The sequence below is a fragment of the Crocuta crocuta genome, unplaced genomic scaffold (assembly GCF_008692635.1).
Source record: "Crocuta crocuta isolate KB4526 unplaced genomic scaffold, BGI_CrCroc_1.0 scaffold270, whole genome shotgun sequence".
NCBI lineage: Eukaryota > Metazoa > Chordata > Mammalia > Carnivora > Hyaenidae > Crocuta > Crocuta crocuta.
In genome coordinates this window covers 733037-751590 of record NW_027527569.1, presented here as the reverse complement: position 1 = coordinate 751590, position 18554 = coordinate 733037, and the positions used below count along the sequence as shown (strand labels likewise).

The 18554-nt window shown below is 39.3% G+C and overlaps 1 protein-coding gene across 1 annotated transcript in view; it reads left to right on the top strand.

Annotated features, from left to right (window-relative positions):
- Positions 1 to 18554, top strand: part of MEI4 (meiotic double-stranded break formation protein 4) — a 216559-nt gene that overhangs the window by 26353 nt on the left and 171652 nt on the right. Inside the window, exon 2 of the mRNA XM_077770392.1 lies at positions 3884 to 4129. Coding sequence (XP_077626518.1) covers positions 3898 to 4129 — 232 coding nt within the window. The 5' untranslated portion in view covers positions 3884 to 3897. The remainder of the gene's footprint in view (positions 1 to 3883; positions 4130 to 18554) is intronic.

Sequence of the window (18554 nt, the reverse complement as noted above, 5' to 3'; positions counted from 1 at the left end):
TCTCCCTCCCTCTTATTTTTCTTTTTACCTCTTTTCTTTCCCTCTGTCCTTCCCCCCCTTCCTATCTCTAAATCTATCAGCATATCAATCCCTGTCTATGTATTCCTCCACGAATCTCCAGTACATTTACTGTTTTTTGTTTACTCTGCAGTTAACATCATGTAGGAAATATTTTCCCATAGTTTTAAATGTTTTAAAATATATTTTCAATTCAATTGTATATCATGTCGCAATTTAACGTATCTACCTGTGTTGTTAAATGCTCAAGGTGGTAACAGGTTTTGTTTTGGTAATTATAAAATCCTATAAGATCATCCACGGGCAAAAAGTTCTGTATGTAGCTCTGGTCATTTTTTTTTTTTAAGATAAAATCTTAAAATTTTATTGCTGGCCTAAAGAGGGATACGTATTTTGAAAGTGTTTGTTAGGGAAATATTCTGAATGGTTACCTAAATTTAAAATTTCACATATATAGTAATTATCTGGGTCTCTTTAGCTTATGGACTTTTCATCAGTGACCTTGGAGATGAACAAACTTTAGAATTCAGGATTATAAATAAAATCTTTAAAAAAAGAATTCAGGATTATAATTCAAAACAGTTTTGACAGTTCAGAGAATTGGTTAGTTGATACAAAGTTCGATAGGGGAACATGAGGGTAGGAGAAATAGGGTAGATAAACATTGCCTAAGTATTGTTTACAGAGTAGCCATTTCTGCATCCATTGCCTGAAGGAGAATACAGGGATCCTAAGGAATGCAACCAGATTTTTCTGTAGCCCTCTGGGGGATTTTGCAATGGTAAGATCTGTTCCCAATTGTGAAGAAAAAGAAAGCTCATTTGAACTAATGTTCTGTTCTAAAAAGACTGTTAAAATTTTGTGTTTTCTGCTGTTCAGAATTCAGAGACACTAAATACCTTCTTGGGGAACATTAAATGTTCATTTTAATTATTTACGATAATTATTTAAGCATAAATTGAATTTTAAAAAGGCTTTCTGAAAGTTACGACTGATCTTTCTTCAATTAAGTAGAGAATATGTTTGGGAAGCTCATCTTTTTTTCCATGAATTTTCAGGGGAAATAGAATTAGCCTTACATTGCAAATGGCACTTTGAGGATAAGAATGCTATCCTTAGATAAAAACCGCTCATGTTTATAAACACACACATACACACACGCACGCACGCACACACACTCCAGAACACGAGGAAACAGTTTAAAAAGCCTGGTTCTGTCTGGCTGTAGGTTGTAATTTTGTGTGTTTTGAGTGTAATTTATATAGTAGGAAGCTGCACCAACACATCTATTAGCAATTGTTCCTCTTCGCTTGTGGTATAATTCTAATTAATGTTGAGATAAGTGACCCTGGGATAGTTTTAATCCAGAAGGACTTTATAATTTGACCCTTTTATGTTGTTGACTGATATTCAGCACGGTTTGAAGACTATTAACAAATCACATGTGATGACTTAAAAATAAGAGCATTTCATTAATCTGTTCGCTTAAATCAATTAATCAAATATCTTTGCAAGATGACAGGGAGTTTGCTGTTTGTGCTATTCAGAGAACTTTGTTGTTTTGTGCTAATAAACAGATTTTTTTGTAATGTTTTTGTTTTTACTTTTCAGTTTTAAGCCTGGATTCTCACCAGTCAGAATTGAATTTCAGATCCTTTTCTAACCAAAATGCTTTAAATAAGTAACTTATTATCTTCATTATTGTTATTATTTTTTGTTAGGGCTGTTACATCTGATAGTAGGCATACTTCTTTTTTTTTTTTAATGTTTGTATACTTTGAGGGAGAGAACACGAGAGAGCAGAGGAGGTGCAGGGAGAGGGAGAGGGAGGGAGAGGGAGGGAGGGAAGGAGGGAATCCCAAGCAGTCTCCATGCTATCAGTGAAGAGCCCGATGTTGGGCTCGATCCCACAAACCTTGAGATCATGACCTACGCCAAAGCCAAGAGGGAGAGGCTTAACCAACTGAGCCACCTAGGTATCCCAGTAGCCTTATGTCTTTGGGGAGGGTCATCCATGCTCCATGCTCTCTGCACATAGATGCTTTCCTGAAGCACTGAGAGGTAGAGAGTCTACTGTTCACCGTTGCTGACACTCAGATGAGGGATGAACCAGCCAAGTGAAATGGTTGCTGTGAAAGCTAAAACTTGTGGAGCTATAATTCTAAGTAGTTTGTCTATCTTAACAGTATCTAGTCCTGGGGTGTATTATGCAGCTCTGAAAGGCTAAAAGTATAGCAGCTATACCTTCTTTTGGAAATCTATTCTTCATAAATTTTTTCTAATTATAATCTGATATATGTTTATTGATAAAAATTAGGAAAATTCAGAGAAGTATCTTCAAANTTTATTTATTTATTGTATAATTCGTACCCTACTACATATGTATAGTTTTGTTCTGTCACTGTTTTTACAGTCAACTTATAATTAGTTCTTTCCCATGCTAATCAAGAATATCTCTGAAAACTCTATTTGAATATATAGTATTCATATGAATGGTCATATCATTGTTAACTATTTTGTTGGTCACGGTTTTCTACTATAAATTATTCTGTTATGAACATATCATACATACATTTATGTGTTGCTCTTAATCATAATAAATCAGCATTATGCTTCCTATTAGTTTGTGTATTTTCAGTGTAAACTATAGAATATCAGATAGGTACATAGTTTTATGGGTGGTAATAAATCTGGAAAGATTTGATATGGTGGTATATGAAGCACTCTTTGAAGGATGCACAGCAGGACCTTGGCAGCTGTGAGAGTCATGGTGTCACAACTGGGGAAAATTCCATAACAGAAATGTGAATTGGAATGAGCTGAGGTTGTGTGTATCTGATTGTATGAGTATGATTTAGCCACAGTGGAAGGATAGGCTTGAGAAATGGAAGAACATAAAGTGTAAGATGTGGAGTAAAGAATTTGAACATGTTAGTAGAATAGATGTGGCAACCAAAGACCTAAATTTTCTGGACCATTGTATGATTCATTACAAACTTTTATGTAGCACATTTTATGTGCAAAGCTCCCCCTTGTGGAGGCCACAAGGGGTTTATACTTCGGTTGGGATCGTGGTATTCATCCAGTGAAGGCAGTATTGTGTCCTCACAGATAAATTCCTATAGTTAGATTGTGATGCAGCACTGGTTTGGAAAAGTGCTCGTGGTGACACTTGGAACTCTTTGCAAGCACAGAATTGGAGCACAGCCACAATTTAAATGATGGAAATATCTTAAAGATGGTTCGCAGGATCATTGGAGGAGCCTGGTTAAAGGCAGGAATGATAGTAAGTAGGTAATAGTTTGAGAAGGAATGCACAATTGGGAAGCAGGGACTGTAAGACTTAGCAAAATGAATTGGAGCAGAAGGGCTTACATTTAAATAAATGATTACACTAAATAAATGATTTCATTTAGGGGTTCTGATTACAGAGTAGATTCTTTTCAAAATGTAAAAGCCTCAGTGCCTATCCCGGATTTGCTAGATCTGAATTTTGGGGAGCTGGGACCAAATATATGTAAATGTATATTATTTTAAAAGCTCTCTTAGAGATTCTGATATGTGCCTCTGGTTAGAAAACACTAAATGAATTAATGTGTGTTTTTTCCACCCCAAGAATTTGTCAGATTGTCTGAACCTACTGTCTTGAATTTTAATACACTTAATATGCGTGTGTGTGCATTTTACTTTTGCATATTTTTCATACTCTTTTCAGTTCCTGAGCAATTTTTTTCTGTTACTTGGTGTCAAGTTGTATTACAAACTTACTAATTAGTGGTACTCTGCAAAATCAATGTTGAGCAAATGAAAAGCACTGCAAAAGTTAAAAGGAATTTCTGTAACTTTTATTCTTACTAAATCACAGGAACAAAAGCCAGGATGGACAATCGAGCATGGTATTTGAGAACTTCAAAGCTGGCTCTGGCCGTGGCCATTATCCGCTCAAAACCGGCGGGCAAAAGCAGCAGAGAATATACAGAGCACCTTGCCAAGGTGGTATCTGAGCAGGAGTCAACTTGGAGATCCAAAGTCAAAGCCTTGGAATCTGAGGTTCTGCAGTTACGTCAAAAACTTCTTCTGAGCAGGATGTGTTCAGGATTGCTTAAGAGTGGTGAGTGTATGAAATTGTCTTCTGGTACTATATCATTCTGGGTTTTTTTTTTATTGTTTATGTTTAATTTAATTTAATTTTTTAAGAAAATTGAGTATAGGGGCACCTGGGTGGCTCAGTCAGTTGAGTGTCCGACTCTTGATTTCTGCTATGGTCATGATCCTCGGGGTTGTGGGATCAAGCCCTGTGTTGGACTACTGGGCTGTGCATGGAGCATGCTTGAGATTCTCTCCCTCTACCCCTCTTCCCCTCACACACACACCTACACACACACACACTCTCTCTCTCTCCCTAAAATAAAATAAAATAAAAATAAATTTTAAAAAATTGAGTATGGTTGACACAAATGTTACATTAGTTTCAAGTCCAAAGCTCTATATGTTATGCTGTGCTCACCATAAGTATAGCCATCATCTAGTCTGTTATATGGCTATTACATTATCAACTGTATTCCCTATGCTGTGTCTTTTATTTCCATGACTTGTTCCATAGCTAGAGTCCCGTATCTCCTTCCCCTTTCACCCATTTTGCCCAGTTTCCTGGGCCCCTCCCCTCTGGCAACCATCAGTTTTTTGGCATGGGTCTGATTCTGCTTTTTATTTGTTTACTCTTTTTTTTTAAGACTCTATTTATGAGCGGAATCATATGGTAATTACTTTCTCAGTCTGACTTATTGCACTTAGTATAATACCCTAGGGGGTATTCGGAAGTATACCCCCTAGGGTATTATCATACTTCAAATGGCATGATCTCATCCTTTTTATGGCTGTGTAATATTCCTCTGTGTGTGTGTGTGTGTGTGTGTGTTTGTGTGCACGTGTGTGTGTAACATTTTCCTTATCTATTTGTCTATTGATGTACACTTAGGTTGCTTCCATTTCTTGGCTATTATAAATAACGCTGCAATAAACATAGAGGTTATATGTAAGTGATGAATCACTAAATTCTACACCTGAAAGCAATTTTACCAAGTATGTTAACTAACTAGAATTTAAATAAAAACTTGAAAAAAACCATAGGGGTGCTTATATCTTTTCTTGCTAGAGTTTTCATTTTCTCTGGGTAAATATCCAACAGTGGAATTACTAAATCACATAATATTCCTAATATTTCTATTTTTAATTTTTTGAGGAACCTCCATACTGTTTTCTGCAGTGGTTATACCACTTATGTTTTGTTTCACTTTCACAATTATTTAGAAATTGTTTAGATTCCTAAAGCTAGACTTCTTCTTGCCCTCTAAAGATGTTTTTATTTATACTTGTCCATTAAAAGTTTATTGTTAGTTCCTAAAGAATGGGGCTACATTAGACATTGAGATGGAGTTGGAGAATGAAAGTAATCATGATGTGAAGGCAGCAATGTTTTAAGCATACTGGATAAAATAATTTTAAAATCTCATTACTTAACCTTATCATTTTACTATGTATGTTATGTTACACTTATATTAAATGACTTATCCAGCAGTCATATATCAAGGACCAGCTGTGGGCTAGGTATGCACTGGGTGGTGATGACCCAAAAAAACACATAAGAGGAGATGGTGTCCTTGCCAATGAGTACCTACCATTTTTGCAGGGAAAAAGGACCTTTAAGTAATTAACCCAGTGTGATAAATTCTTTAATAAAGATATTGACAAAGCACAGAGGAGGAAGCCATTCATTCTGCCTGTTTTTTGGAAAGACTTCTCAGGTCTGGCCCTCAAGGATCTATCTACTAGTCCATGGTCACAGAATGTGCAGCAAGAGGCAGGAACATGATCAGAGGTAGGGCAGTCAAGAATATATATTCTAATTAGGATACTTGCAGCATTGCATTTCAGAAGTGACCAGAACACCATGCGGGAGAAAGGAAGAGAAGTGAATTAGGACCAGGTTCAGAAGGGCCTTGAATGTCAACCCAAGGACTGTTTTACTTTATTTTTATTTAAAAAAATTTTTTTTTCATGTCTTAATTTTATTTTTTTGAGAGGAAAGACAGTGTAAGTGGGGGAGGGGCTGAGAGAGAGGGAGACACAGAATCTGAAGCAGGCTCCAGGCTCTGAGCTGTCAGCACAGAGCCCAATTGGAAGCTTGAACCCACAAACTGCGGGATCATGACCTGAGACGAAGTCGGATGCTTAACCGACTGAGCTACCGAGGCACCCCTGTTTTACTTTATTACCTATCAGTAAGTTGACTATACGATTTATGGTCTCCCTATGGCTCTTGTGAGAGTCGAAAGTAGGGAACTGTTAATAATTATACCAGGACAATAGGCAGAAACCAGGACTCCCTAGAGCAAGCTGGACCATGTGGTTACTCCATACATCAGGAGCTATACAACGTTTTTGATGCAGAGAATTGACCCCTATATTGGGACTGGGAAACAATTCTGGTGATTTTTAAAGAATGTAAACCAGATCATGTGACTCCTTTGCTGAAAACTTTTCTTTGGCTTCCAATCATGCTTCACGTTAGATTCAGACTTATGATTATGAACATGATGCTGTGGGTGATTTCACCTCTATTTACCTTTCTGACCCTTGACCCATATAACTTTCCCATTATGCACTGGGCCCTAGCTACCATGGCCTTCCTTCCAGCCATGGACCTTTGTTATGTTCTTCTCTTTGACTCTCATTGTGGCTGGCTTCTTCCCTTTCTAGAGGTCTTATTATAAATAATACCTCATTGGGGCACCTGGGTGGCTTGGTCAGTTAATCCAGTTTTGGGCTCAGGTCATGATCTCGGGCTTGTGAATTCAAGCCCCATGTTGGGCTCTGTGCTGACAGCTTTAGATTCTGTGTGTCTCTCTCTCTGTGTGCCCCTCCCCAGCTTGTGCNCAGACATAGATTTAGGATCCACTGACATTTAGGTAATAGTTGAAGTCCTAACCAAGGATGAGACCAGCAGGGAGGACGGAGCTGGGGGTGGGGGCACTGGAAGTCCCAACATTACAGGGGTGGGTGGAGGAGCAGGAGCCATGGAAAGACTCTGACTGACATTACGAGTGTGCAAGTATAGTACACACATGACTGCTGTGGGTAAGAGGGCACTCACTAACTTTCTTTCGGGTATTTTCAGGAAAACTTGCTAACCTAATACATAGATGTTACTAAAATCCCATCATTATGTGAGTGAAAATAGTGTTATACAATTTATAGGCACGTTTTAGTCTCTCTAGAGTCTTTCTAGGTAATGGTCTCTTTGTACTCAATGAATGCAAACTCAATCAATATTCTTAATTATTATATGTGCAGTTATATGATTAATAGAATGGCACACACATAAACATTTCCAGCAATCTTAAACAGACTCTTATGAACATCTGTGATATCAAAACCATTGTTTACTGTCAAGGGTCTGTTTACACCACTGCTCTAGTGGTATGCATGATTTGTTTGGAACATGAGTGTGCCTGACAGCAAGAACCTAGGTGAGAACTTGTTCTCACACTGAAAACGTTCACTTACGGCGCCTGTAAGAGAAATCTGCAGATACCTTACAATTAAAATCAGTTTTACTCGCAGCAGGAGCTATAGGTAAAGTGTTTCTGTACAGATGTTTGGAAGTAAATTGTCTCTCCATCTGTTAGCTTAAACTTGAAAAATGAAGAATAAATGGATGGATTCAGATAAATAGAGTCACTATTAAAGGAGAAGGAACAAAACCCAACAAAGGTGGGTATTAGGTTGATAGTAAATTAAAGAAGGAACACAGTTGTTATTTAAAGATATATAATTTGAGGGGCACCTGAGTGGCTCAGTTGGTTAAGTGTCAGACTTCAGCTCAGGTCATGATCTCATGGTTTGTGGGCTTGAGTCCCGCATCGGGCTCTGTGCTGACAGTTGAGAGCCTGGAGCCTCCTTCAGATTCTGTGTCTCCCTCTCTGCTGCTCTCATGCTCTCACTCTGTCTCTCTCTCAATAATAAATAAGCATTTAAAAAAAAAAAGATACGTAATTTGAAAGACTGATGTGACTTACTCTAAGAAAACTCCATACCTGACATTCAAAACTGTATTATAGATATATTTATAATTTTTTTTAACATTTCTATGTATTTTTGAGACAGAGAGAAAGCACGAGCTGGGGAGGGGCAGAGAGAGAGAGGGAGACAGAGGATCTGAAGAGGGCCCTTGCGTTGAGAGCACGCAGCCTGAAGAGGGGCTCGAACTCACAAACCAAACCATGAGATCATAACCTGAGCTGAAGTCAGATGCTGAACCCACTGAGCCACCCAGGTGCCCCGAGCTATATTTAGATTATCAAATACTCTTGACTGGAATTTTCAGGGTTGCTTTACCTATGCAACTCTTCTCAAGTGTTTAGAAACAGCAGGCCCTCAATAAATGTTGAGTGGGATGCTTCTTGACAGATTGACAGAGGCTGGGGAACTTAATTTACAGCATCAACTATCCATTGAAGCAACTGAGCAATCCAGAATTCAATAAAGCAGAGCTGAAATGGCAAAGTAAACAAATAAGAAAGTATGATATAGTTGATACAGCATTTCAGGAACTCAGCTATGTCTTTATTCTGATTTATTTTTCTACAGCTTCTTAGAGATATACTTCTGTATTATATTTATTAAAGGACTAGACTGCACACGGAAGAGATAAATAGAACTTGTTCTTAGAATTCTGCCACATTGTAATTTTACTTAAATGCTCCTCAGTAGTGGGAGGAAGGAAGGGAGGAAGGATCAAAGAAGCCTAGATAATCCATTGACACATTTCTCAAAATCATTTTGGGTGATGGGTGGCAGGTGCGGTTAGCGGTCTACTCAATATCTAGCTTCCTACTTCCTTTCTAAAGCATTCCAATTTTGTTTTGGAAGAGATGTGCTTATTCCCAACGGGTTAATCCATGAAAGGCTTAGATTTGTTTTGCCAATATTATTCTAAGGTTGGGCAAGGGCCAGTGAAAGGTAAAAAGCAATCTTCTGAGCTTTTGATAAAGATTTGCCTCTTGGTGTGAAGAGATTGAGGCTCATGAAAGAGAGCAATTAAAGATAATTTCTTGTTTTTTGTTTTTTTACATCAGCCACTTGTTTTCTGTATGCAGCACTGCCAGGTGAAGATATGAAGCCTGGGTCTGTGGTAGCCAATTTGCAACTGTGAGGCAATATTGAGAAATTAATGCCAGCACACTGAGAGTAGTGAAATAGTTGGATGAAAAGAACCTGGGTCCTTTCTGACATTGCTGAGCAGTGAAAGCAACTCTAGGATTACTTTATTAGGAATGTTTAAAAAGACAAACAAGAGTTTAAGCCATTGTGTCCATGTGTTCCCTTCCTTGTATCTGAGCACATCCTAATTTTTAGAGTGGAGAAGGGGTGGAGGTAATGAATAAATTGGAGCAGCACTACTTTTTCGTTAGCCAAGAGTCTTCTTTGATCCATAGAGGAGGAAATGAGTGAGAAAAACTATATTCTTTATTTTACAACAGCTTCCTGTTAAATAGGCCTCATAATGTTGGCAAAAATTTCATCTTGTGTCTGAGTAGGTAGATGAGGGAGACCCAGAGCACAGAGACTGGCCACTAACAGGCATTAGTGGATGTTCGTAATTGTTGACTAAGGATTGAAGAGGACATAGTAACAGGGGCGGGGCCTTATTAGTGGGGAAAATGGCATTGAACTTCAGTGAACAGATTTAGGATTAAAACTTGAGCGTGTATATGTGTGTGTGAAGTGGGGCAGGTAAGGGAAATCTGGACAGGTGCAATTATACAGTAATTTGGCATTCACAGGAGGGAAGTAGATAGATGAAGTGTCAGGTATATGCTTTCCCCCCTACAGTTTTATGTGTTCATTGTCTTCATAGCTGAGAGATAGGCCCTGATGAGTAGCTGTTTATAGTGAAAAGAAAGTGAGAGACAACGAAACCATATTAGTATTGATTTCCACGTTTATGTAGTAAATGTTCACTGAATGCAGAGCTCATATCTAGAGTGCTGGGGGATGGTGGTGTGTGCACAGCAGCACTATTATTTTCAATTGGATTTAGCTTTTCTATGTTTGAGGTGCTGGGAAACAACTGACTGACCAGATGGCTTTTGGAGCTTCCCTCCCCTCTAGCTGACAGTGCTTAAGTTTGTCCGACCCCTTGTCTGTTGTCCCCTTCACCGCTTTCTACTCTGAGGACCGAATCTTCAGCACTCCCACTACCTGCCCCAGATCCTGCTTTTCATGTTATGTGAGTGGATTCCGGAAAAGGCTTTTAGCTACATCGGCCTTGACAGGGGTCAGAAAGGGGCTGGACATCCTAGTGGCCCGTAGCCACTAGGCCCCACCTAGCCAGACCCACCATGGAGCTTGTCTTTGTCTCCTGACTGCTGCTACTTTTCTGGTCCAGGCTTACTCAGCCTCTGTCCCATGCCACCCTGTACCAAACCACATACTGAGGAGCGACATCACAAATATGTGACTTCCAATCACAGTTTTGGAGCTCAGCATTTATATGTTGGGGCATTCACTGTTTTACCGATGCCGAGAGAGCATGGAAAATAAATGCATAAGTGTTTCCCATCTTAGCTTTTACATAGGTTTTTATGATGTAAATTATCAAATATGATGGAAATTTTCTTAAAATTGCCGTTGGTTTGAAACATACATGCATAATGTACATAAATATTAGAAAATGTGCCTCTAATTTAATATGGATTCTAATAAGAGCCTCCAAAATAAAGTATGTTTGTAATTACACATCAGAGATGCTTTACTCATTACATAAAAATGGAATTAATCTTCTGATATTAGAGACCATCAACATACAGAGAAATTAAGGTTAAAAAGAGCTCAAGATAGTAAATGGCTTTAATGGTGATAAGGCAATCTTTAGACATGTAAACATCGCAGTTATCTTAACAAGAGCTGGCCCCCATAGGAGTGGGGGTGGAGAGAGGGAGCAGGAAGGGCCACAGGAGTACCAGAGAGGTCCTGAGCCTCAAAGAAGCATGGATCTTTAGAGGCTGGGCTCAGGTCAGGGCGGTGTTCCACGTGGACATCATCAGCCCTGCCTCTGCCTCGTATGAGGTTCTGATCTCACTGTGTGCCACAACCGTCTTGTCTGAGCTGGGTTCCAGGGAGGTATCTTGAGTGTCCAGGTAATCCCTTAATTAGGGCGACTCTCCTTGGTATCTCTGGATTCTTTTCACCTCCCTCCGTTCCAGTGCCATGACCTTGGTCCTGCCTGACTTACCCCAGTTAGATTCCATGTTTCTAGTTGCAGTCTTGCCACTTTCAAATCCAGATTGCAGCCCAGACTCAAGTCTTCTCATTTACTTCAGGATGAATCCGCAGCCGTTAAAACAGGCTTCGAGTTTCTCCACTATTTGGCGCTTGCTTGCTTCTCTAACCCAACCTGTCATCACTACGTCCTCCACATTCTGCACTGCAACGCACGACATTTCTTTCACTTCCTCCAATCCACCTTGTTCTCTTTCAGCTCTAGGCTTTTACACGGGTTGTTTCTCTCTGTAGGATATGTTCTCCCAGTCCTTTTTGTCTGGTTGTGAGCTATTCTTTTTTTCTGATGTAGTTTTAATACCCTTTCTGCCTTTGCTGACTGCCTCCTTAGACTAGATTCTCCTGCTGGGGAGCCACACTATTCTGTACTTTTCACAGCATTTGTGAGCCAAATTATAATTGTTTAAGCAGCCTGTCTTCCCTGTGGGACCTAAAGTCCGTGCTTGCAGGAGTGTACTTTTTCTCATCACTGCTGGGTTTCTAAGGTTAGCACAATTCCTGGCATGAGGTGGGGGTGGGGGGTTGGGAGGGACGTGCTTAGGGGATATTTGCTGAATGAATAAGTTTAGACATGGTTTATGTGAGTGTTATTTCCTGGAACAAAGTGGCCTGGCTGCTGTCATTTCTGGGGATCTGCAAAACCCCAGTGGTGCTGAAGAAGGATCAGGAGAGCAAGACCAAAGCATCCTAGGGACAGAGATACTCACCAAGGTAGGGTGTCAGGGCTCTACCTTTGAGGGAACCATGTGTGCCTAATTTGAGCAGAACTGGAGAAATGGAGAGTGACAATTCTGTCTTCTCATCTATGGAACAAAACCAAAAACTATTCAAAACACCTTTGAGCTCCAGGATCTTTTTCAATGTAGTTTTTTTAAATAGCTTAACCCGTGGTAAACTTTAATTTGGCCCTTATACTTAGGATTATATTTATTTTTTGCAGGTTTTTTCTGTGTTTTTACATGCCCTGCTGTTTGTCTGGATTTAATTTTGTAGATTCTGTTAGAAATCTTAAGGTATCATTAAGGATTCTGAATTTAAATTTTGATCCTAGATATCTTGAGATTTATTTTTTTACAATAAATTCAGTGTTTGGTGAGTAGAATCCAGCTAGATAGCTGTGGACTGTCATCGTTTAGACCAGAAAAATTAATGGAGTAATATCAGTTCCATTATTGAAGCAAGAAGGAAATTGGGTAAATGGGGTAAATAGGAGAAGGCTTGAGATTCTGCAGTTTTGAAACTCTCTCAGGTGATGTTGATAGTGCTGGTCTGAGGCCCAGAGGTTGAGTAGCAAATTACTGTGGATGATTTTGGGGTGGGGTTTGTGAAGAGAAGGGAAGGAGAAGAGGTAGGTTGGCAGTTGGAGAGGGGGCAAGGTAGAGAGAAAGTTTTTTGTTATTAAGATAGAAGAGACATCAGCACGCTCGCTCATACCTTGGTAGGAAGGAATTAGCAGAGAGGGGAAAGTGGAAGATTTGATAGACAGAGGACAGTAAAGGAACCACAGGGACTTGGGGCCTGAAACCCAGAATTCACATGGAGTGCAAGTGGTGGGCCTGGCCCTGGCCCTCAAGAAGGGGCCAGCAGTTCTTCTGAGACTCTTTCAAAGGTAGGAATAGGTCCCCCTTTATTTGTGTTTTTCTTGAATTCGCGTTCCCGGCAGCTGTCATGTAAAGTTCATTCTTTTTCCCTTATACTCCACTCCAGAGTCCCTTAGTCTCAAATCTGACTCACTGTTTTGTTGTTGCTGTTTCAAACTGCCTTTGGATTTTCTTTCTTTCTTTCTTTCTTTCTTTCTTTCTTTCTTTCTTTCTTTCTTTCTTTCTTTCTTTCTTTCTTTCTTTCTTTTAGTTTTTTAATGTTTACTTTATTTCTGAGAGAGACAGAGGCAGTGTGAGCAGGGGAGGGTCAGAGAGAGAGGGAGACAGAATCGGAAACAGGCTCCAGGCTCTGAGCTGGCTGTCAGCACAGAGCCCAACGTGGGGCTCGAACCCATGAACCATGAGATCGTGACCTGAGCCGAGGTCAGACACTTAACCGACTGAGCCACCCAGGCGCCCCTTTGGATTTTCATTCTCTCATTTCTTTGCCTGCTGCTTCAACTCTTGTCTAAGGCCTCCCTACCTGGTACCTCAGTTGTAGAAAATGAAATGAGGAAAGCAGAGTTAAGTTGCCCAAGGTCAAACAGATAGTAGAGGTAGTGGAATTCTTATAACATCTTAGAACAATGCCTTTCTCATACTTTAAGGTGCTTTCTTAAACCAGTCATTCTCAAAGTGTGGTCCATAGGCCAGCTGCACCAGCATCAGGTGAGGCCTTGTTAAAATGCAGATTCTCAGGTCCCACTCTTTGCTTACCATAATCAGAAACTCTGGGGGGAGAGCCCGGCAACTGGTGGCTTAACAGACCCTCCAGGTGATTGTGATGAAAGAGGAAGTTTGAGAACCCCTGGTTCAAACAAAGAAAAGTGAAATTTATGTTTAGGGAACATAATATGACCTCTCTAGGAAATGGGTCAGTGGAAACCTGTTCATCCCGTGTTCAGGGCATGTAAGTGATAAATCAAGAGGGATTTGTAGGCCAGCCTCTGAAAGATTTCTCAGTACCAGTAAAATATTTGGCTCTGGTCACCAAAGAATTGAGAAAGTATTCATTAAGAGCCTCATAGAGCTGTGACAGATAGTAGAAATTAGAGAAAATGAACAAACCAAACAGTAACATTGACATCATTCTAACAACTGTGTTTCATACTGTTCCATACTGTTCAGTGAAATCTCTATATAAATATAATAGGAATCCAAGGAATGTATACTGTTGGTTTCTGTTGTAAGAGAACTTCTCTCTTCCTTCTTTATCCCTCTTCCCCTCTCTCCCTCCCTCCATCCTTACCTCCCTCATCCATCCTCATAAGCACTGATATGTTCTATCAGAGAAGATTCTGAATACAGGTTTCCTGGTATATAAGATGTGTATTTCTGTAAGACAGCCCCTCCCGTTTTTTGCAGGGGAAGTACCCTATTTAATATCTGTTTCAAGTAATTTTAAAGACATCTCGTAGAGGAAAAACTTGGGGATCAGAAATGCAGGATACTTTATCCTAAAATTCAGCAGAAAACCTTAAATTCTGATTATACTATTTTACCAATCCCTAAAAAGTACATAAAGTAACATAGCTAAAATGAAATATATTGCTACAAATGAATGCTAGCATGTTGCAGGCAATAAAACAAAACACATTTACTCATAAATAAAGTCTGTATCATGTCTGTGGAACTATAAACACACATACTTGCACTATATTCTGGGCCACACTGAGAAGTAAATAGCTAACTTCAGTACAAAATGAATTTGAATGAATTCCTAAATTGAATATGAAGACAAAGCAAAGGTCTTAGTGAAACTGGCAGAAAACCAGCAACAAAGTACCGCACTTGGGAGTGAATATCTGTAGAGCAGGTGCTGGCATGGGGGGACCACCCTTGGCTCTTCTATCATTTATGTAGGAGGGCTCCTTACTAGGAGGGGCATCCTTAGGCTTTCCTTATACTGCAGGGAGATGGTGGTCTTTTCACTAGACTCTCCTGTTTTGGAAACCTCATGTATGTGAATTTTAAAATTTAAACTGCTTGCAAGCATTTCTTAGAGTTCATGTGAAAAAATACATCAGGGAGTACTCAGCTGTGGGATATGTATCCTGTGAGTGAGACATAGGTTGTGAGTCGCTCTCAACCATTCAGTGAATCCATTGTTTCCTGTCATCAATTATTTTATAGTAAGTGTGATAATTTTTCTTGTTTTCAGTCTCTGCCATTTCTCTCCGAGTCAGAGAGAAGGATTGCCTGTGTCTTTAATACATTCAGACCGTGTCTGCCAAGTTTTACGCTTTGAAATAAACAAGGGAAAGATTGCTTCCAGAGAAAGCTGGTTCTTCATGCTTGCACAAACCTAGCTGTAAAAATTCTTCATTACTCTTTTAATTAATAACTCTCATGAAGAACAAAGACTCAGTTGCTTTTGTGCCCTCCCATGTTGCTTGATTCAGCAAGAGCTTACACACAGTAGCTTTTCAAAGATGTTTCTGGGCTTGATATTTGATTTATCACTTCTGGCTAGTCTTGTAAATGTTTGTAGCAGAAATAGTTTTCCTGACCTAAGGCCAGCTTTTCTATGTAAAATGCAGTGTATGACATACAACATGTCAACATTTTGTATCAGTTTGACAACCACGTGGTGTAGGAGTAACTGATAAAAATTGAACAATGCTTCTGATTCTTCTACATACTTTTTATTGTATTTGAAGTTTTTCTAATTCATCAATAAGGCAAAATACACAGAATTGAGGCCCCTTTCTCCTTTCCATTGATACTCTAATAACAGGAAAAAATGACCTTATGCTTCAACCCAGGTCATACAAATTAGATGGCATTTCACATATTTTTAATAAACAGTTTTGCTAATAATTGTGCTTTAATAACACTGAAGTTATTTCTACCTGTGTACTTTATGAAGTGTTTATGCTGTGAAACGCAAGGTGTCTCATCATATCGGTAATTTCCAAGCAGGAGTCAGTCCAAAGTAGGCCAAGTCCACGCTGGTGAGCTGCTTTGTGTGGCTTTGCAGCTCTCTGATGTCTGATGGCGTGATGGATACAGCAGGAGCTGGGCTTGGAGAACTGTATGCTCCAGTGATCTGTACTTTTCTAGTTCCTCTGAAATCTTTCTTTAAAGAAGTGCCTCGTCCGTTCACAGACGTCCGTGATGGTGAACACAGCGATAACAAACTTAGCTGCACAGACTTACGTTTTTAACAGCAAATGTCGCACAATTCTATGCCTTTTGTACTCATTGGTCCATGTGAAAAAGAAAGGGACCGTTAGTCAGATTCGCAACTTTAAATTTCAATTTTTACTTTTATTTTTAAAATGTTTTTCTGAAAGGTTTTGCTTTCTTCGTGTTAGTAGACATTAGGCTACAATTTCGGGCAGTGGCCCTTGAACCCTGCCTGGGGATGAGAATTACCTGAGGGGCTTTTAAAAATCCTGATGCCTGGGTTGCCCCCAGGCCAATTCTATCACAATCTCTGGGGGTTGGACTGAAGCATCAGTATTCTTTGATAATCTCTAGGTTATTCTAAAGTACAGTCAGGATTGAGAACCACTGGTTTAGGCAAACTTTTATTTATTATTATTATTTTAATGCTTATTTATTTTGAGAGAGCGAGCACACGCTCACACACACACACACACACACACACACACCACAACACACACATGCGAGTGGTGGAGGGACAGAGACGGAGAGAGAATCCTAAGCAGACTCTGCACTGTCAATGTTCAGGGCTTGAACTCACGAGTTGTGAGATCATGACCTGAGCCGAGATCGAGAGTCGGACACCTAACTGACTAAACCACCCAGACATTTTCTAAGGCAAACTTTTATATTCTATATTTAACTCAAATGTTCTTATAACCTGTTTTTATGGTTAATCCTACCTAGTTTTAATTCCCTTATTTCACTAGGGTTTTCTCTGTGGTATGCTGCAAATCTTTATTAGAAAGAGTAGAAGACACTGTTTTTGGCTCTTTGGGGGGAAACATCTGACTGTAAAATTAATCTACAGTAATGTCCTTAGATTATGAGATTTGAGACTGTGGATGACACCAGTGAGAAGGAACGGTGGGTCTGTGGGCAGCTGGGGGAAGAACCATTCAGTTGTCTTCATACATGTTTGGATGTGCTGGTAACGTGGATGGGTTTGAAGTTGGGTGGGGATCTCAAGCCCTTTTGTGTGAATAGTGAGCAACTATAAAATGAAAACTGCCATTTATTCCAATCCATTTTTTTCTTCTGTAAGGGTAAATAGTAGCAGATAGCTCCTTTTACCCGGTAAAAGCAATATCCTAAGGCATTTGTTTTGAAAAATTAGGGAATAGTTGTACCTCTGTTCTTCCTTCAGTATTATGTATTTACTATAATAGGGAATTTATTGAACAGTTTGTGGTGCACTTTTAAAATGGATCTCTTTATGTGATTGCCATTATTTGGGTAGTGTTTAGAGTCCTTGAGTTAGTAGTAATACTCAGCAGCTCTTGATGAGTCAAAAAGCCTCTAGAGAAAGGTCAACTTGTGTAGTAAGTGACTTCTCGTATAAGTTGGCTTTGAGACATTTCTGAGAAATCCTATATCCATTGATGCAGAGATGTTTTCTACTGTGTGATTCGTCAGTAAATATTTAAGTAAGAGGGTACTTAGTTTTACACACACACACACACACACACACACACACACACTCCTTAGTTGTTATACTGTAAGCCTTGTGGCAGTATGGTCGTAATTTAGAATTCTATTAACAGTGTTAACAACTTTACCAAGAATTCTCAGCTATTAAAATTACTTAAATAACTAAGAAAATTTTAAATTGTTCCATAGTAAATACTCTTTTTTCTCCAACTATTTAAAATTTTCTACACTTATTGGGAAGTAGTACAGTTTTTATGGCATGAATATCATGGATTTATTTGTTTACCAGAAGGCATCTTGGAAGCAGATAGAAATGATGTGATTGTAACATCCATACTGACACATGTTTGAATAAAGAAAGGGTGATGCCTAGAGTGCCATGCTTAACATAAAACAATTTAATGCACTAATGAATGCTCGTCATCCAGGTCAAGCACACAGGAGATGCTCAATGATCATTTTAAGAATGCATAATCATAAATGAAGAAAGATCCGGCCACGGGAGTGGAGGTGTTATTGGTAGGTGGGAAGGGTTGCTGAGGGCAAACTCTGGAGGTAAATTGCTCATTGGAAAGAGCAAGAGGGTTGGAGTTAGATGGATCTGGGTTGCATCTCAGGTCCACCAACATTAGCTAAGTTCTTTTAGGCAAATCACAGATCTCTAATGAAACACATTTTTCTCCTGTATAAAATGAGGATGATGACGAGAAGGATAAAGATGCACAATTGAGGCTAACGGGGAATGCTTGGCACCAAGCTTCCTGATTCAAGGACAGAAAATAAATGTTTCCTTCCTCCTTTGTCCTTGATAGTTTACTGGGAATTGTTTCTGATTGCTTAGCAGCAGGAGAGCCTTTTTTTTTTTTTTTTTTAATTTGGACATGAGAATTTTATTATTTAAATCTGTCTTGCAAAGACCTGGATCTATCTGGTTTAGCAGATTATACCAGTAGG